General features: G+C 29.6%; 4 protein-coding genes across 8 annotated transcripts in view; 2 read left to right on the forward strand and 2 right to left on the reverse strand.

Moving 5' to 3' along the window:
• The first annotated feature begins 354 nt into the window (after nt 1–354).
• LOC105225329 (acetyl-CoA acetyltransferase, mitochondrial) lies at nt 355–2261 on the forward strand. Its single transcript, XM_011203729.4, has 3 exons — nt 355–613; nt 677–1842; nt 1906–2261. The coding sequence occupies exons 1-3, from the start codon at nt 587–589 to the stop codon at nt 2210–2212; spliced, it is 1500 nt and encodes a 499-aa protein (XP_011202031.2). The 5' UTR covers nt 355–586; the 3' UTR covers nt 2213–2261.
• A 193-nt stretch (nt 2262–2454) lies between these two features.
• On the forward strand, nt 2455–3374 carry LOC105225331 (prefoldin subunit 1). Its single transcript, XM_011203731.4, has 3 exons — nt 2455–2621; nt 2713–2855; nt 3019–3374. Exons 1-3 carry the CDS (start codon nt 2592–2594, stop codon nt 3224–3226), a joined length of 381 nt encoding a protein of 126 aa, XP_011202033.1. The 5' UTR covers nt 2455–2591; the 3' UTR covers nt 3227–3374.
• Nucleotides 3375–3406: 32 nt separating this feature from the next.
• On the reverse strand, nt 3407–4295 carry LOC105225330 (protein-lysine N-methyltransferase CG9154). The gene is made up of 3 exons (XM_011203730.4): nt 4053–4295; nt 3830–3995; nt 3407–3771 (listed from the first exon to the last, which is right to left on the reverse strand). Exons 1-3 carry the CDS (start codon nt 4194–4196, stop codon nt 3416–3418), a joined length of 666 nt encoding a protein of 221 aa, XP_011202032.2. The 5' UTR covers nt 4197–4295; the 3' UTR covers nt 3407–3415.
• Nucleotides 4296–8752: 4457 nt separating this feature from the next.
• Nucleotides 8753–19195, reverse strand: part of LOC105225332 (stathmin) — a 221960-nt gene continuing 211517 nt past the window's right edge. For 3 of the 5 annotated variants that reach the window (XM_011203733.4, XM_049446681.1, XM_011203734.4), the window contains 5 exons: nt 15386–15555; nt 14863–15048; nt 14648–14794; nt 13397–13540; nt 8753–9283 (listed from right to left, as the gene is read on the reverse strand). In XM_011203733.4, coding sequence (XP_011202035.1) covers nt 9191–9283; nt 13397–13540; nt 14648–14794; nt 14863–15048; nt 15386–15555 — 740 coding nt within the window. In that variant the 3' untranslated portion in view covers nt 8753–9190. The remainder of the gene's footprint in view (nt 9284–13396; nt 13541–14647; nt 14795–14862; nt 15049–15385; nt 15556–19195) is intronic. The other 2 variants (XM_029549795.2, XM_049446682.1) reach the window with 1 other exon arrangement.

Raw genomic sequence — 19195 nt, forward strand, 5'->3', positions numbered from 1 at the left:
TGTAGAATATATGTATATTTGACGTGTTTAGCCTTTGTAGATTCCGTAAGATGAGTTTCGATTTAGAACCGACATTTCATGAATTTAATTACTCATTTATACATTTTTTTTTTCTAGTTGAATTTTTTTGACGTTTTATTTTATTTATGGCGTATCCTGCTATTAAGACTTACAAATGCAAGTGCAGCTCATACAATCAAGCAAGTGCAATAAATCTCCTTTTAACATATCCTTTGTTAAATTATTTATTTGACAAATGCTTCTTACCTCTACTCCATTACACTTTTTATTTTTCTTTTAAATTTGTATCAAATCTTCCAATTTCCCACTATCTATAAATAACACAAATCAATACTGTAACTATTTGAATCACTTTCGGAGTTTCAAAAAGCAAACAATCAATTTTTCTTAGCTCTGTCAAATATTATTTCTGTAAAAATTCAAATCCATTTCCAGGAACATGAAAATTATTTCAACCTCCTTATAGACTTCCGCAAAATCTATTACAAAAAGAGCACAGCTGATTAAAAAATTGATAGGTAAAATTTACCGGCTAAGGAGAAGAAGAAGAGCGTTTACAGATAAAATGCACAGATTGTGTCAAAAATTAGTGGTAACTAGTAGAATTCATTCTTAGAAATCATTTTTATAAATTAAATTTTGATTGAATTCATAGCACGTATCGCGCATTTCTTCGGCAAGATATCTAACCGATTACGGAGGCAAAGATCTTAACGATGTGGTAATTGCTTCTGCGGTACGTACGCCCATTACCGGCTTTAATGGTAACTATCCCGCTTTACCAGTGGCCAAGTTGGGTGCTGTGGCTATTGATGCAGCGCTTAAACACGCTGCAGTACCACCGGAATCGGTTCAACAAGTATATTTTGGCAATGTCTTAGCTGCAGGAGTTGGGCAGGCGCCGGCGCGTCAAGCTACCCTCTTAGCCGGTTTATCCAAACGTGTTTGTTGCACAACAGTAAGCGCCTCCAGTGTAACTGGTATGAAAACAATTATGTTTGCCGCCCAAGCTGTTAGATTAAGACTAACAGATGCCGCCATAGCAGGTGGAATGGAGAGTTTATCTAATGTACCTTATTATATGCCAAGAACCCATCTTCACCTTGGAGATTTCACTATGCAAGATGGTTTAGTTTCCGATGGTATACCAGAGGAGTTTAAGAATAAATTTCCTAAAACTCCAGGAGTTACAAAAGAAGATTTCATTAACTATGCCAAAGAATCGTACATGCGTATGCGTAAAGCATCCAGAGCTGGATTATTCGATTTAGAATTGGTGCCTTTACGAATAATGCAGCACTCTAGGATACCTGTCATGGTGACTGAAGATGAAGAGCGTCCCCTGCTAAGTATTATGGATGAGTTGACAAACTATAATGAACACATTTCACCAATGATGGGTGATGGTGCATCCGCCTTGGTGTTAACTACAAACGAACGTGCTATGGAATGGAATATAAAGCCGTTAGCTCGAATAATTGCATACAATGAGTCAAAAACGGATGACAGCGACGTTTTAACGGCGCCCACTTTGGCTATAAAGCGGTTATTACATCATACTAATTATACAGTAAATGATGTTTCCCTATGGGAGTTGGACGACTCAATTTCAGCAGTGCCGCTGGCCGTAATTAAAGAATTAGAGTTAAATCCCGAAAAAGTCAATGCACATGGTGGAGCTGTGTCTTTGGGTAATCCTATAGCAATGTCGGGCGCTCGTTTAGTAACACATCTGGCACATGCATTAGATCCCGGACAAATAGGTTGTGCAGCGGTAACAAATGAATCTGGAAATGCATCCGCTCTATTAATCGAAAAAATGTGAGTAAAACAATTAATGAATGAATAGAATTTAAATAATATTTTATTTTCTTTTGATTTTAGTTCGTATAATGAAGAAGGCGTTAAAAATAAGATTCCTCATTTAACATTGTATACCAAGGATAACTGTGCATTGTGCGATGAACTTCTAAATGAATTGGAAATATATTTTGACGGTCAATATACGATAGAGAAAGTAGACATCACAAAAAAGGAAAATGTACGATTTTTACGACTATATCGTAATGATATTCCCGTGCTTTTCTTCAATGGACAGTTCCTTTGTATGCATAAATTAAATGTGAATCTTTTAGGCAGAAAAATGGAAGAATTGCGGATGAAAAATACGGACGGAACAAATATTCAATAATATACAATTTTTTAGCTATATTTTTATAATTGGCTCAAATTAAATTTCCCGTACTAAATGAAACTTTGAAAAATAGAAATTTATAATAATAAAATGTAAAAAAAATATTGTGGAAGAAATAAGAATTTTTCGGAATTCAAATTAAAAGTTAAGCTACATTTTCTGAGTTATAACATCTCTTTCTTTGTTTAAGCTGATTGACAGTAATTGTTAATTTAAGTATTATTGTGAATGTTCTCAATGACAAGAAGAACTCCTGCGATTATTTTAGTATATGAAAGGGATAAAAATTTGCAGGTGTTAATATTTTAATCAAGTTACCCTGTTTAATAAATTAAAATAACTACAGTAAATAGTAAAAATAAACAACGAATCAAAAATGGCTCAAATGGATATGGAATTGAAAAAGGTGGGTGTTGGGGGGCACATATTTGGAGCATTTTGTATGCGCCGCTTATACCATAAACGTGATTCACAAAATTATTTTGTTTTTATTATAGGCATTTACCGAAATGCAAATTAATAAAATCGAGACAACCAAAAAGATGAATATGATTGACATGAAGTGCAGTATGGTTAAAAATGGTAAACAAAAATACGAGCTCACCGAAAAGGGCACTAGCGATCTGAAGGATGACACAAGGTGAGTAGAAATACCTCATGCAAGTATATGGAACGAGCCCTAGGAATACAATGTTGTATATTACCAATTGTGAAAGCAGTATAGAATTCCATTAATGCTTGAGTGGTTTTTTATATATACCATATATTCTTTGTCACTTGCTAAATTTATTTAACTTTTATAGAGTGTACCTTTCTGTGGGACGTATGTTTGTCTTAACCGATGTAGAAAATATGCGTGGTGATCTGAAAGCTAAACAGGAAAAATGTGATAAGGCTATTGAGCTACTCAATAAGAAAAAAGAGTTCTTAGTGAAATCATTAAAAGATCAAGAGGATGGTTTACGCGAATTAGTCCAACAACGCAAAGAAGCTGATGCGGCGACAAAATAATTAAGCTTTTAAATTAAGTTGGTATAATTTATTGAACTTGTTAGATACGTATGCTGCTTCATTTATCATAAATGTTTAGCATTGATAAAATCTCCCAGACTTATTAACGTGAACAAGCTTAAAAATATATTACATTTATATACACTTATATTATTATTATTTATTGTAACAGTTATACTAAAGAAATTATTAACTTAAGTAGTTGTCAAGCTGAAAATTCGCGTAGGAAACAAACTCATTGCCTAAATTTCGCTCGTGGGTTGGCTCAAAGCTACATTTCTTTAATTGTAAGCAGTTGGTCAACCATGATTCTACCACGGCACCGGAACAAAAAACTATTTTTGTAGTTGGTTTTTGTAAATTGCTGATAATTTTAGATATCTTAGTTATACATTCTTCGGACAGAAATGGTGGATCGGCTATGATAAGATCGAATGATTCTTTGTATTCTTGCAAATATCCAATTTCCTCCGCATTATTGAAGTCATAAAATACGAAGTCGTCGCCATAAGCTGAGAAGCGTTTGTCGAACTCGAAGATTTTCACTGAAAATTGATATATGTACATGTATTGAACTGTTCAGGAATCCTTATTTTCACTTACCATTGTTGTGCACTTGCTTGACAGTGGTATAAAGCGATGGGCAAGACAGTAGAGCTATTCGGTAATTGTTCACATTTGTCTCATTCTCTTGTTCATCTAACAGCTTGCTTACCAATTTACCTAGCGCTTCCTTGGTTGATTCACTATACCAAAATTGACTTAATTGCTGTAATACTTATACTGTAGTTTTAAATGCATATGGTTTAATGGCTCAATAACAAACCCAATCTTCTTCAAACATAATATCGGCATTCGATTTCTTATCTATTCGTTCCAACTCCTCACGTTCCCTTTTCGCCTTTTCTTCTAGAAACTCATTGAGTATCTTTAGTGTATCCGCAGGAAGAGTAATATCGTCGGCGTCCATTTTATATTTAACCAAGCAACAAATTATTGTTCGCACTTTTACTTCAGTCGTATTTTGTGAACCCAACGCATGCAGTAACCTCAAATCTGTTTGTTTTGGTTTTGATGGGAATTTGTTAATTGTGAACGGTTATAATAGAAGTAAGAAGAAGAGCTAACAAAGTTTTAAATTAGTTTTTTTTTTACCAAAATTTTAACTCGTGAGTGTTTAATTTTTAAAAGTTATTAAAAATTATGAGTTCTCTAAAGTTTAATTTTTAATTTAGATACATTTTTGCTGATTTTCATATTTTCATTAACTACCAGTATCCGCATAGTTGTGTTTGGCGTTGTAACGGAACATTTTCCCGTTGCAGTTTTTTTCCAGTGCTCATTCATAAAATAATATAATTTGTGTGTCATCTACAAATTTAGTTTAAACATTTTCTACAAATTATAATTTTTATTAATTTTTCTTTACAACATTGTTCCCACTCAATATTAGTTTTTCACTCAAATGAAGTTATTTGTAATAGAATAAGCGGAAGACATCGTTTAAAATCAGTTTGTGAAAGTGTTACTACAGTGTTTATTGAAATGTGAATTTCTACAAAATCTGAAAATATTTTTGTATTTGGTAAGTGATTTTTTATTGTTACTATTATATTTATTCATAGCTGCTAAATATAAAACGGTGACTGTTCGAAGGTATAGCGCGTTTAATTTTCCAAAATTCTACAAAGTTTTGTCAGACTTAATTTAAAAATTATTCCTCAAAAGTTAGGAAGTGATAGGAGAGGAGTCCATTTTTTGTTACTATTGTTTGAGTTCTAAGGAAAATATGTGATAGGATAGCAGTCCAATTTTTGTTACTATTATTTGATCTCTTAAGAAAATATGTGAGGATTCTTCAACTAATATATCGTGTGGTTGATATTTGTTTCTAGGGCAGTAGGCGCGGCCAAGTTCAGATTCCTCCTTAGTATTCTCTAATATTCTAGGTTGAGTTTTGCTGCATCAACAATCATTCGAAGCAAAATTTCGGGTCGGCTTTAGTATACGATCCCACGATTTCAGGGTTCAAAGTGGTATGGTTGGATAGAGCTGATGCTCCAGATTAAGAAAATATATAATTGTTGCCGCCGCAAACTTATAGTTTCCGAAATATTTGCATTTAAAGTTGAAAATTTTGCTAATTTTATCTTGCAATTTCTCGATTGCTAGTAATTATTTAATTCATATTATGCCTTTTTTATGCATTTATACTTCATTACATTGTTTCTACATATTTATTTTTTAGTAATTATTTAGTTATTTGCTTAAAATAAGCATTTTATATTTTACACAATTTTCATTTCATGCACAATAACAAAAGTATTCCGTGTTTACAGATATTAAGTGTTGCCATAATTACACATTTATCAAACGAATAAAAATGAATAAAAAATAGGACTATACCCCAAATACATAAATCATTGCCCTTTTTCTTGATATATCAAGGTTTTTGACACCCCCCTGTGTTGGATCGGCCAGGGTTATTTTTTTGAAGCGCGGCCGAAGGCCGCCAACGCGAAAAGGAGTTTTACTTAAAAAAAACTTGATACACCCCGGTGTTGGATCGGCCAGGGTTATTTTTTTGAAGCGCGGCCGAAGGCCGCCAACGCGAAAAGGAGTTTTACTTAACAAAAAACCTGATACACCCCGGTGTTGGATCGGCCAGAGTTATTTTTTTTGAAGCGCGGCCGAAGGCCGCCAACGCGAAAAGGAGTTTTAATTTAAAAAAAAACCTGATACACCCCGGTGTTGGATCGGCCAGGGTTATTTTTTTGAAGAGCGGCCGACGGCCGCCAACGCCAAAAGGAATTTTACTTAAAAAAAACCTGATACACCCCGGTGTTGGATCGGCCAGAGTTATTTTTTTTGAAGCGCGGCCGAAGGCCGCCAACGCGAAAAGGAGTTTTAATTAAAAAAAAACCTGATACACCCCGGTGTTGGATCGGCCAGGGTTATTTTTTTGAAGCGCGGCCGAAGGCCGCCAACGCGAAAAGGAGTTTTACTTAAAAAAAACTTGATACACCCTGGTGTTGGATCGGCCAGGGTTATTTTTTTTGAAGCGCGGCCGAACGCCGCCAATAAAGCCTTAAAACTTTTCTTATTACAATGGAAAATTTATTTCAGATAGTATTTGTTTTCTGCGTTTGAGTTTTTATATCCATTCTTATTCGTTTGATATATATGTTATTATGGCAACACTTAATATCTGTAAACACGGAATACTTTTGTTATTGTGCATGGAATGAAAATTGTGTAAAATATAAAATGCTTATTTTAAGCAAATAACTAAATAATTACTAAAAAATAAATATGTAGAAACAATGTAATGAAGTATAAATGCATAAAAAAGGCATAATATGAATTAAATAATTACTAGCAATCGAGAAATTGCAAGATAAAATTTGCAAAATTTTCAACTTTAAATGCAAATATCTCGGAAACTATAAGTTTGCGGCGGCAACAATTATATATTTTCTTAATCTGGAGTATCAGCCCTATCCAACCATACCACTTTTAACCCTGAAATCGTGGGATCGTATACTAAAGTTTCCCCAAAATTTCCTCACATACTTACATATGTACTTTATATCAGGGCCGGAATTAAAGTATAAATATCTATAAGCAATGTTTATGCTAATAACCGCCCTAATTATTCTAATTAACATCCAAGCTCTTTTCAGTGTTTTATACCAACCATGTTTTCCTTTCCATTACTGATCCCTGTTTTTTATTATTATGTGAAATCTGGTTCCTCGTTATAACTTTTTAAATAAAACACATTTATTTTTAGTATTTTTTTATAATTTTATTAATTTTTTTTCGCTTTTCACAATGTTTAATGTTTTTTTTAATACAAGCAGGTTATATTGGTTTGGGGTTTTAAATGTTAATTTCTTATTAAATTTGATCTTATTGTATTTTTATTTGCTTAGAAAAGAACACATACAAAATGTATTTTGTGTTTTGTTTGCAAGGTATTAATTATAAAAAAATATAGAAACGTAAATTTATGCATAAGAATACAGTTATTGTAAACAAAAAATTAAAGTGGTTCGAGAATATAAATAGTTGCAAAGTGTTGACTACCAAGCAATGAGTTATATTTTCTTCATGAAGCGCTATTAAGTTTCAATATTTATTAGTCCATAGAATATATAATTACGCAAAGTTTTTTAAATGGTGCAATAGCACGAAAATGAATGAAACGGAAATTTTTATTACATATATATTCTTTGCGAAATTTCACATAAAAAGAAAACATAAATTATATTAATTAAATTATATCGTTTAATATTTATTTTTAATTTTTTTTTATTTCAAAGCGAAACTGTTTCTGGTGAATCAATAAGGTTTTTTAAGATTTTCGAGTTTGTTTTTCTTAAAGTGTAAATTAAATAAATATATATTATTTATTAGTAAAATGCAAAATATGTTTGGGAAAAGCTCCTGAAAATGATAAATAAGTTCAAAAGTTTCTAATCACACCTTTCTATACCGTTCATACATTACGCATTACTCGACAAACATTTGAGAATTTATGATTGTTTTTTTTTTTTTTGTTTTTTACAATTATTATATGTGCTTATAGTTCCTGCGGAATAATATATAAATATAATACATGGCATTACACACAGACAGAAATATGACAAATGAATTTTACAGCAAACCCATATTCAATATGCAAGTCGTTGAAAATCATTTAAACCCCAATTACATATATGTATGTATTTATTTTTATATTTTCCACTTCGATATCTATTTAGTTACAAAAAATCCCCTATATCGCCCCCATTTCGAACGGCTATAACATCGTTTAATGCGTTTTTTTTCCTCCTCCTTCAATAAATGTCAAATTTTGTTATTTTTTACTTTTGTTTTTGTGTTTTTTTTTTCTTTTTTGGTTTTGTTTCTTTTCATATTAGCTGTTGTTGCTTTTCTTGCGATTATATTTATTTTAAGTAGAGAGAGTATTTGTTGAATATCTGAAAAAGAGCGCTTGCGCCACTTGTGTGTGTTTGTGTGTTTGCTTACAAATCATTTCTATCATTCATTTTGCATCATTTTCTTTTTATTAGTAATAAGAAATATAATTATAAATTGTGAATCAATCGAAATCCATTAATTAATCAATAAATCAGTTAATTAATCGTAATAGTAATAATAATAAAAATATAATTTTAATTTATAATAATAATAATAATGAGAATATATGTATATTTTAATGCGTTTAATGTTTATGCTTTCGCTTCAATTTTCTTCGAATAGTAAAGTGTGTTTCTCTATGTATGTTTTGCTGCAGCTCATTCATTTTACATATTATTAATAATAATTATAATTTATAAAGTGTGTTATCTTTTCTGCTGAGTTTGCCTTTTACGAGTGTTGAATTATGGATTTTTGCTGTTGCTTTTCTGTGGCATATCATCATCTTTAATCATTACATAGGTATGTATTTTTTATTGTTTTTTTCCTTCTATACGCAAGAGTGTTGTGAAAACGCTTCATTTAAATAATTTGTATGACTTTTTTTTGAATATTTTTTTTTCATTTATTACTGCTGCAGTTATACTCGTTTCTTCTTTGTTTTATATATTTTTTAAATATCATTTAAGTTGTGCAACGGCTGGTTTCGTCTCGAAATTTTAGTCGCATTTCCTATGCTAAGTTGTTAGTGTTATTTTTTTGCAATATTACATAGTAAGTGTTCTTAAGCTGCGCCAGAGTTTTGTTTGCTGCTCAATTTCTCCAATTTCCCTGCTATGCGCGCAAGGTTCACACTGCCGCACATTAGGTTTTCTCTCCGCAAAACTCCTCCTCCATCCCCGCTATCATTCCTCTTCAGTGTTATTGTTGCGATTTTCTTTTGCTCTTAACTGTTTGTTTTTTTTCTTGTTTTCTATGTATGTGTGCCGTTTTTTTTATAAATATTATTGTTGTTGTGTTCTTGTTGTGGTTGTCGCTCTAACCAGATGAGGCAATAGCTGTGTTGGTATCATCACATAACGGTTGCTGTGCTGCCGCCTTATTCTGACGCACCAATTCAGCGCGACGTTCCTAGAGAGACAAAGTGGGAGTGTTATGATTATGACAATTAACTGTTAATGTTGCATGTATGTAGTAATTGTTGATAGGAAATGTTCTCTTTTTTTAAAATTCTACATTTAAAAGCGTCGCTAGGACTACGAAAAAATTTAACTAATTAAGCTCATTTATGAAACCAAATAAGTAATATGATAAATACATATGTACATATATGTATTGTTCATATAAATTAAAGTAATAAATACAATATTGTAAGATATGAGAGAAATAAAATTTAAGAAAAAAATATATAAAAATAAAAAAAATATAAAAAATAATTAATTATTAAAAATAAAAAAATTAAAATTATTTAAAAAATATTAAGACATAAAAATATAATAAAAAAATTAAAAAAGAATAAATATTAAAATATATAAACATAACAATAAAAATAAAAACTAAAAATATAATTAATAATTAAAAAATAAAACATTTGGAAATTAAAAAATATGAAAATCAAATAAAAATTAAAATTAAATAAAAATGTTTAAATAATACATTAATAAAAAATAAATAAATAATAACTAAAAAATAAAATTTTAAAATAATTTAAAAAAATTAAATTAAATAAGAATAAATAATAATTAATATAAAAACTTAAAACAATATAATTAATAAATAGAAAAACAAACTGATTGAAAATTAAAAAAAAAATATGAACATTGCAAAAAACATAAAGTTAAATAAAAATGTTTAAATATTACATTAATTAAAAATAAAAAATAATTTAAAAAATTAGAAAAAATACTATAAATTAAAAAAATTATCATTAATTATTAGAACACCAAAACGATTGGAAATTAAAAAAATATAAAATCCGCATAAAAATTAAAGTTAAATAATTTTTTTTAAATATTACAGTACTATGTGACCAGAAATGACATTAATGGAAATACAATTTACCAACAAAACCTAAAACAATAACTGATACTAAAATTTGAAAAAAGAAAAAAATATTTATAATTAAACAAAAACAAAAAATTTACCATATACAGTATACTCTCGAAAAGTAAATCGATTGGTATTTTGGGTAATTTACTTTTTCGAATAATTTACTTTTCCAAATATATACATATATTATCTGTTTTTATAATATTAAATGCATTTTTAAACTTAAAAAATTCATTCATTTATTTGCTTCAATAAAACATATGGATTTACATGAAAAACATATGTATTTATTATGAAGAGAAAAAATTTTGAATATTCTTTTGTTTTTTTTTCTTTTGCAATATATTTTCTGACCATTTACATATGTACATATCTCAAAGTTTATTTACTAAACAGACGCGATAAACAAGAGAGTAAGTATTTTTGCAACATCGTAAAAAACGCTGCTTGCTTCGTTTCGAATTTTTTATCACACTCTCTGAAAAGTAAATTAAAAAATTTACTTTTTCGAGGTGCATGTGTAATCTTAAAGGTGATTTACTTTTCCGCGATTATTTACTTTCTGAGAATTTACTTTTCGAGAGTATACTGTACTACATTATTATTTGATTAAAAGAATCTAAAATTTATACCGAAAAAAATTTTAATTACAAATTTAAATAATAAATTCAACTGTTCTTTGCTTTAAAGAAAGAAATAAAATTTTAATTTATGATTGTGTTGTTGTATGACTGTTTTGCCCAACCCTAAGTGAACAGGCTATAATACTTTCAGACTATAAGACTTTCAGAAATCTCCGTTTCCACGGCAGTCGGGTCTACGTAACCGCAACGGACCCGAATTCTGTCGCTACAACAAACACTTTCACAAATTCCCAAGTTCACCGTTGAAAATTTTAAAACTAACACAAATCGCCTGACCAGGGCGGCATCCCAGCAGAAACAGAAACAATCACCGCAGCACGACTTGCTCTACTCTTAAATATGTACAACATCTGCCTAGAAGCTGCAACATTTCCTGATATTTGAAAGAAACCACTTGTCCTAATCAGCAAGGGAGAAGGGGATCCCAACTTGCCTTTAGCATACCGTCCATAATACAGCTGGACACAGCGAGAAATGCTATGAAAGGCTATTTAAACCTAGAGAGGAAGCGGCTACCAATGAGCCCGGCGGGCATTTCCTCAGTTTACATGGTTATAGTCTCGGAAAATCCACTCTAGGAGCCATCCAAAGCATCATTGAAATAATTTAGTTCTGTTGGCGACTTTAGACGTTCGAAACGATTTCAAAAACGCGAGATGGGCGCCCATGATCAACGCTTTAGGAAAAAATTTAGAATTCCCGATAACCTCAATGCTGTGGTGCGGAGCTATCTTAGTATCATAAAACATCTTTATCAGACTAGAGAGGGATCACGACAAATAGATGTTATATCAGGAGCAGCACAAGGGTTTATTTTAGGCCTCTGGAACATTAGCTACGATGAAATACTAAAACTTAAAATGCCAGACGAATCTTATTTTACGCGGACGACATAGCAGCAGTAATCACAATCCGAGACACAGAGGAAGTTCGAAATTCTTCATGATACGGACGCAAAAATGGCTTGACCTACATAACCTCCAGCTCGCTACAGAAATAACAAAGCGACTACTGTTGACTACTGCAAACCACTAAGGATATTCTAAGGAGCAAAAAGTAGGGTTAGGTTTAGTGACCTGCAAGTGGGAAGCGGAAAGCAGTTTCTTCTTTTAATTCTTTTTTTGAACCTCTTGAAGGGATTTATTTAAAAAGACTGAATTCGTTACACAAGACTGAATACAAAACAATATTTAATTATTAATTCAATTATTTTTTGAATGTATTATTTGCAACTCTGGTCGTTGTAATTGCTTTCTTTTTTTTTTTAATAATTTTAAAATGGGATGGGAAATATCTAGTTCGGTAAATGGAGATGAAGAAACGTGTACGATGAATATATTACATTCCGACTGTCGAAAATCATTGATAATAAATATATGACATAGTTTTCTTTTGTATACATATCTACAAATTGTATATAATTGAAATATGTATTACGCAACTCTAGACGCTAATGAATTCGGAACTTTAGCTAATTTATGTATATTTACTAAATACTATTTTCGTTCATTTAAATTATGGAAGATAAAGAAGAGCTTTTACAATTGCAGCTGAATACATCAAAAGCCATACATTGAAGCAATTTTTAAAATAAAAAGATATATAAAAAAAAAATTAAAAAAGATGAAAAAATTGCAGATAAATAAAAAAAATTTAGAATAAAAAAAAAATAAAAAAAAATAAAAAAAAAATAAATAAAAATAATAAAAACAATTTTAAATAAATTAAATAAATTAAATAAAAAAAAATAAAAACTAAAAATTGGAAAAATGATAATGAAATTAAATATAAATAAAAAAGAATTAAAAATTAAAAATAACAAATAAAATGAAAAAAATCTAAAAAGAATAGAAATTTAAAATTAGAAAAATAAATAAGTTAAAACTAAAAGAAATTTTAAAATTTATTAAAAGCAAACAATTTAAATTACAAAAAAACTTTCGGTTCAATAAATAATTAAATAAAAAACTATAAAAATTAAGCAATAAATTAAAAAATTAATTGAAGACAAATTAAAGAAAAACTAAAAACAAAACAATAAATTACGAGATAAAAATTAATATTTAATAATACATTTAAAAAATTTACAGCTAAAATAAAAAAAATATATTGCAACTAATTAGAAGCAAACAATTTTAAATTACAAAACCTTTCAGTTCAATAAATAAAAAAATATAAAAATTAAGCAATAAATTAAAAAATTAATTGAAGAAAAATTAAAGAAAAACTCAAAAAATCAAATAAAAAAAACAAAATTTTAAATTTAAAAAAATTACCTAAAACTAAAAAAAATTAAACAATAAATAGACAAAAAAATTAGAGAAAAAAAAATATCTCAAAAAGCTAAAATAAAAAATGTATTTAATAATATTAGCAAAAATAAACAAATAATCTTTAAATAAAAACGCTTACTTCAAACTAGCTATAACATACTCGTAGTACATAAACAAACAAACTAAGCCTTTTTGTATAAAATATAAGCGAACAAGTGTTGATGATAACGAGTATACACGAGTTAAATAGCATTTAATGAGAGAGTGGTGACACCTACAAGTTTTTGAACTTTTTCAATTTTCTTTTGTATCTCCTTTTCACGATTTTGTTCGGCGGTGTACAATTTATTTTCAATAATGCGGGTCTTCTCCTCGAGTTTTTGTGTTTCCAATTGGTCGATTTGATTTTTTTTGTTAGTGTTCTATAATGAATACATACAAATGCAGTCAGTAAAAAAGAAATGCATGAACACATGATATTAATGTTTTTTTTTAATTAATTTCATTTTTTGTTAATTGTTTTTTTATAAAAGAAGTTTTTATAAAGGAATTTTTTTATAAAATAAGTTTTTTATAAAAAAATTTTTTTTAATAAAAATATATTTTATAAAAAATTTATTTTATAAAAAAAATTCTTTATTAAAAATTTGTTTACAAAAGATTTCTTATAAAAAAATTTGTTTAAAAAAAATTTTCTTTTAAAAAATATCTTAATAAAAAATTCTTTTTTTTATAAAATAAGTTTTTTATAAAACAAATTTTTATAAAATATTTTTTTTTTGTTTTTTCTTTTTGAATTATAAAAAAGTAGTTAGTGTTTGCAACAAAAGTACTCAGGCAATTAGAGAGAGAAAGTAAGTGTGAAAGAGAGAGAGAAAGGTGGATTTTCAAAATGCAAATCACAGCGCTTGGGTTATGGTTATAGTGGCATAAAACTTTTTGTTAAAAAAAAAATAATTAAATAAAAAATATTTTTAATTAAAAAAATGTTGAAAAAAATGCAGGGGCTCTTTGCTGCTTCAAAATTATTTGTTGTTTATGTGTGGCGCGCATACAAGCTCGGCGCAACATGCCGCGTTGCATTCGGTGTAATGTGCAATTCAGGTGTATGTTTAGGTTTTTTACAAAAATAAGTCAAAATCAGTTATAAAAATTGAGCAAAATACAAAAATGCTAAAATCGGTTGAGTTTGTAATTAATTAAAAAAAAACGCTAAATACAGTTATATATAGTATTTATATATCAAAAAAATTCAAGCAAAACTGTACATTAGCTATAACAGTACATACTTTATAGTAAATATATCTTTAAACACATATCTACATATGTATGTATGTATGTACATGAGATCTATATAATTTTGCTTTGCCAGTTTTATTTTTCTATATCGACTATATTGTGTGTGCGTTGGTGTGTGGATTTATTGTTGTTGGTGGTATTGGTGAGAATGTTAGCGAAAAGGAATTGTGAGTTGAAAAAGTTTCAAACTAATCATAAGAGTTATTTTTTCAATTCTTAAAAGCGCTTACATGCTCCTTAAGACGTTCCAGCATCTTTTTAATGTTCTCATCTCGCAAAGTCTGAGCTGTCTTCAATTTCTCCTCAATGGCCACTTTCTCAATGGATTTCTGTTGTTCCAATTGTTCGCGTGTCTTCTCAATTTCTTGTGAGTGAATCTGTGTTCATGTAAGCAAATTTAATAATATAAATACATTAAAAATAAATATGTTTGCACCACACTCACCTTCAATTTCTCCTTCATGTCGCTTATAATGGCTTCGCGCTTCTCAACGTGCTGTTCGATTTTAGTTTCCAACTTCTCCTTGGTCTGATTGATGAACTCATTGGTGATTTCATCCTTTTTGCGTGTGGCTTCCTCGATTTTCGACAGTTTGTAGGATAAATCGGCCATTTTCTTTTGCTCCAAAGACTGTTGAAAAAGTGCAAGTAAAATTTTTGTTTAAATGTTGCAAATAATGAGATAAAAAATAGTTTTTTTTTTAACATTTAAATTATAAATTTTTTATTTTGCCTTAATAAAAAAAAATTAAAAATTAATTAAAAATAATTTTCGAATTTCTAAATTAAAAAATTAAAAAAAAAATTAATCCTAAATACCGAAAAAAATTTGAGAGTTTAAAAATAAAATTTTCAAAAATCAGAATTTAAACTTTAATTTTAATTCTAAAATTTTTTTTAAATAAAAATTTTCAACCCAATACATTTTTTCGAAATATGTTAAAGTAACCTCATTGTTGGTTACTTACAATGCGTCGCTCTTCGGCAGCTTTCAGCTTTTGCTCGATCTCCTCTGCTGACACATTTTTACCAGGTGTCACTGGACGCTTGGGTACTACCACATTGGGTGCTGGTTCGGCCAGAATCACTTCATAGCTAAGACCGCCACGCGATTTCTCCTGGCAGCGAATTTCAGTGGCTGTAATGAACAAGAAAATACGTAATATGATTAATATTTATTTATTAATGTCTGTTTAAATGATTTTTTTTTTTAATTTATTGAATATACATACATACATATAATATATGCTTTATTTCAACAGTTAAGTTGAGATATCGATCTCAAAATTTGCACACGTTCATCTTTCGACAAGAAGCTGCTCATTTGTAGGAATCACCAATATCGGGCAACTATAGCATATAGCTATATACAAACTGTAGGATCGAAATATAGTCCTTATGTGTGTATTGCTACAATATCCGAAGGAATTGTTCAGATCGGACCACCATAGTACATACATAGCTGTCATAAAAACCGAGTGATCACATTCAAGGCTTTGTATGAAAAATTTTTGTATTTGATAAGATATCTTCAGAAAATTTAAAATATATTATTTTTAAAGACAGCGCTACACTTTCTGAAGAAATTGTTCAGTTCGGACGAATATAGCTTATGGCTGCTATACAAATCGCCCGCTCAAATTCAAGACCTTGTAAGAAAAACTTTTTTATTTGTTAAGATATTTTCTCGAAATTTGTCAAAGATTATTATCCACGCCAGCGCTACTCTTTCTGAAGTAATCGCTCAGATCAGGCCACTATTGCATATAGCTGCCATATAAACCGGCCGATCACATTCAAGACCTTGTATGAAAAACTTTTTTATTTTACAAGATATTTTAACGAAATTTAATACGAATTATTTTCAAAGGTAACGGTACAATCTCCGAAGAAATTGCTCAGACCGCACCACTATAGCTTATAGCTGCCATATAAACCCACCGATCACATTCAAGACCTTGTATCAAACACTTTGTTATTTGATAAGATATCTTCACGAAATTTGTGATAGATTACTGTCCAAAACAGTGCTATATTTTCTGAAAAAATTGTTTACATCGGACTACTATAACATATAGCTGCCATATAAACCGGCCGATCACATTCAAGACCTTGTATGAAAAACTTTTTTATTTTATAAGATATTTTAACGAAATTTAATACGAATTATTTTCAAAGGTAACGGTACAATCTCCGAAGAAATTATTGTGATGGGACTACTATAGCATATATGTAGCTGTCATACAAATTGTTCGATAAAAATCTAGAAAAAGAGGTTTAAACTTGTCTGCTATAACAAATGCATTTGTGAGGAGTATTATAGCTTCGGTTTAGCCGAATTTTACGTTTTTGCCCCTTTTATTCTACAAAAGCTGTAAATCAGCCATGTAGCTTAAATATAACCTAAAAAATAAATTTTTTGCGTAAATTTAAATTAACTTATGTTCACTTTCAGGCGTAATTTTGTGCTGGAAAAAACAATTGTGCATAAAAAAACGGATATATATTTATTAATGTACATCCTTACAAACATATGTAATCTTACTCGGTTACATATTCAAATAGAGTAATTTTTCGTGAAATACTATAATTTTTTCCCAATATCCGTCGATGCAGTTATGAAAATAAATATGTTGGAAATTGTTTTTTCAAGCTACAAATATGTAAATATACGCACGTATGTATGTAAGCATATGCAGTTATTTTTTCAAATTCGCATTTCGCTGTAAACTTGCCTACCATTTGTATTTTAACGAGTACATATGTCTGTATGTACTTTCATATACATATTTCGTTTTTTCTTGGCGTCATAAAACTTCACGCATTTTAGTTCACCATAATGGCGGCGTGTTGATAAAAATATTTCCTTTCCACAAATACAAACAAACATTCGCTCATACATACATATGTATGCACGAGTAAAATGGATTGCAACACTTAAAATGCATGCAATATTAAAATGGCGTTGCAGGTGTGAAACCGTTAAAATATCGTACTCTTTTTGCCTGCACTTTTCATGCATTTGCTTTTAGTTGATATTGCCGCATATAAAGTCATTATTATGCTATGATAGGTACGCATGTGCGGCATATGATTTATAAGACACTTAATATTTCGGAAATATTTTGAAACTATTTTGGCTGCTGTATAATTTGGAAAGTTGGTAAAATAAACTTGGTAGTAGCAAAGTTTTTGCTACATTAAATTTACTATTTCAATTTATTCATACAATTTTTTATATTTTTATTTTATTAATTTACTTCTAAAATTCGATAAAAATCTCCATAAAAAGGGTATAAACTTTTTTGTTATAACAAATGAACCTGTCAATGGTGTTATAGCCACGGTGTTGACGTTTTTTCCTAGTAATTAGGAAAAATCCTTTGTAAAAAGTTATTATTTTTGTGATTTGAATAACATGAAAATTTTGTCAAATATTTAGACCCGCATAATTTTTCGATTACCCATGAACCTCAACAAAATTCAAAGTAAGTTTAGACTGCATAGAAATAACTGCAAAAGTTTTTCTTTCTAAGACTTTTGCATAACCTGTTTATGTAACCGAAACAAACCCGAATTGTAACCGGAACAGACCCAGATTATAACCAGAACAGACCCGAATTATAACCGGAACAGACCCAGATTATAACCGAACCAGAACTGGTTTATAACCGAAACATACCCGAATTATAACCGGAACATACCCGAATTATAACCGGAACAGACCCGGATTATAACCGAAACAGAACTGGTTTATAACCAGAGCATACCCGAATTACAACTGAAACAGAACTGGTTTATATTATAACTGAAACAAACCCGGATTATAACCGGAACAAAACCAGATTATTTCGGCCAAAGACTTTTAAGCCGTTATTTTTCACTTGTAATTTAAAAAAATTCGATTTTTTTGTTTGAATTATATTTTCTAAATATATTTGAAAATATTCTCCGAAGCATCCTCAGTACTATTCGTTTTTTCTTAAACCGTAAATGAAAATTATGTAAAAAATTACACTATGTTAGCTTCAATGACACTTTCAGTCAACGGAAGTTGAGATTTTCAACTTCAGAACTCCTGAAAATAGTGAATTTCTTAAAATGTTAAATCAAACTTTGCTGTTATTCACATTACGATAGACATTTTTTATGGCCATATACACTTGTGAAATCCTGCACATGCTCACCAACCAAACCACCAAAGGTATTTCATTTCGTGGGTGCAAATACCAGCTATCAACGCACTCGCATTCAAATTATTTAACCATTACAGACGCGTCTATGCTTCACAAAGATGCGTTGAAAGGTTATAGACATAACCAATAGAGAAAATTTTAGTAGGAAAATACTATAATAACAGTGAAGGCTATATAAGAGGATGATCAAATTATTTTATTCCACTACTTTCTAAAGTGATTTATAAATTTGGAACTTACAAAAAGTTGTCTTTTCCAATTTTTGTTATCTTTGTTGACGTTTCAGATCGTTCTATATCCATTTTCTTCTATTTAACCCTTTCAGCCCCGAAGGACTTTTTAAACGATGTCAAAAGTGAGTAGAAGTTGCTTATAAGCAACTTTGTGGCTGAAAGGGTTAGGTACAACTCATCGTTCAAGAATACCTCAAGCGATTTTATTTTTGCTATTTGAAACTAATACTTTTATGTTTAATTGTTACCCTCAGAATCTATAACGGTTTTAACTATCAAGCTTGCAATTTCCTCCAATCCAAAATACCTACAGGGTAGCTTGCTTTGTATGTACTGTATTAATGTCGAT

This window comes from Bactrocera dorsalis, chromosome 1 (assembly GCF_023373825.1).
Source record: "Bactrocera dorsalis isolate Fly_Bdor chromosome 1, ASM2337382v1, whole genome shotgun sequence".
NCBI lineage: Eukaryota > Metazoa > Arthropoda > Insecta > Diptera > Tephritidae > Bactrocera > Bactrocera dorsalis.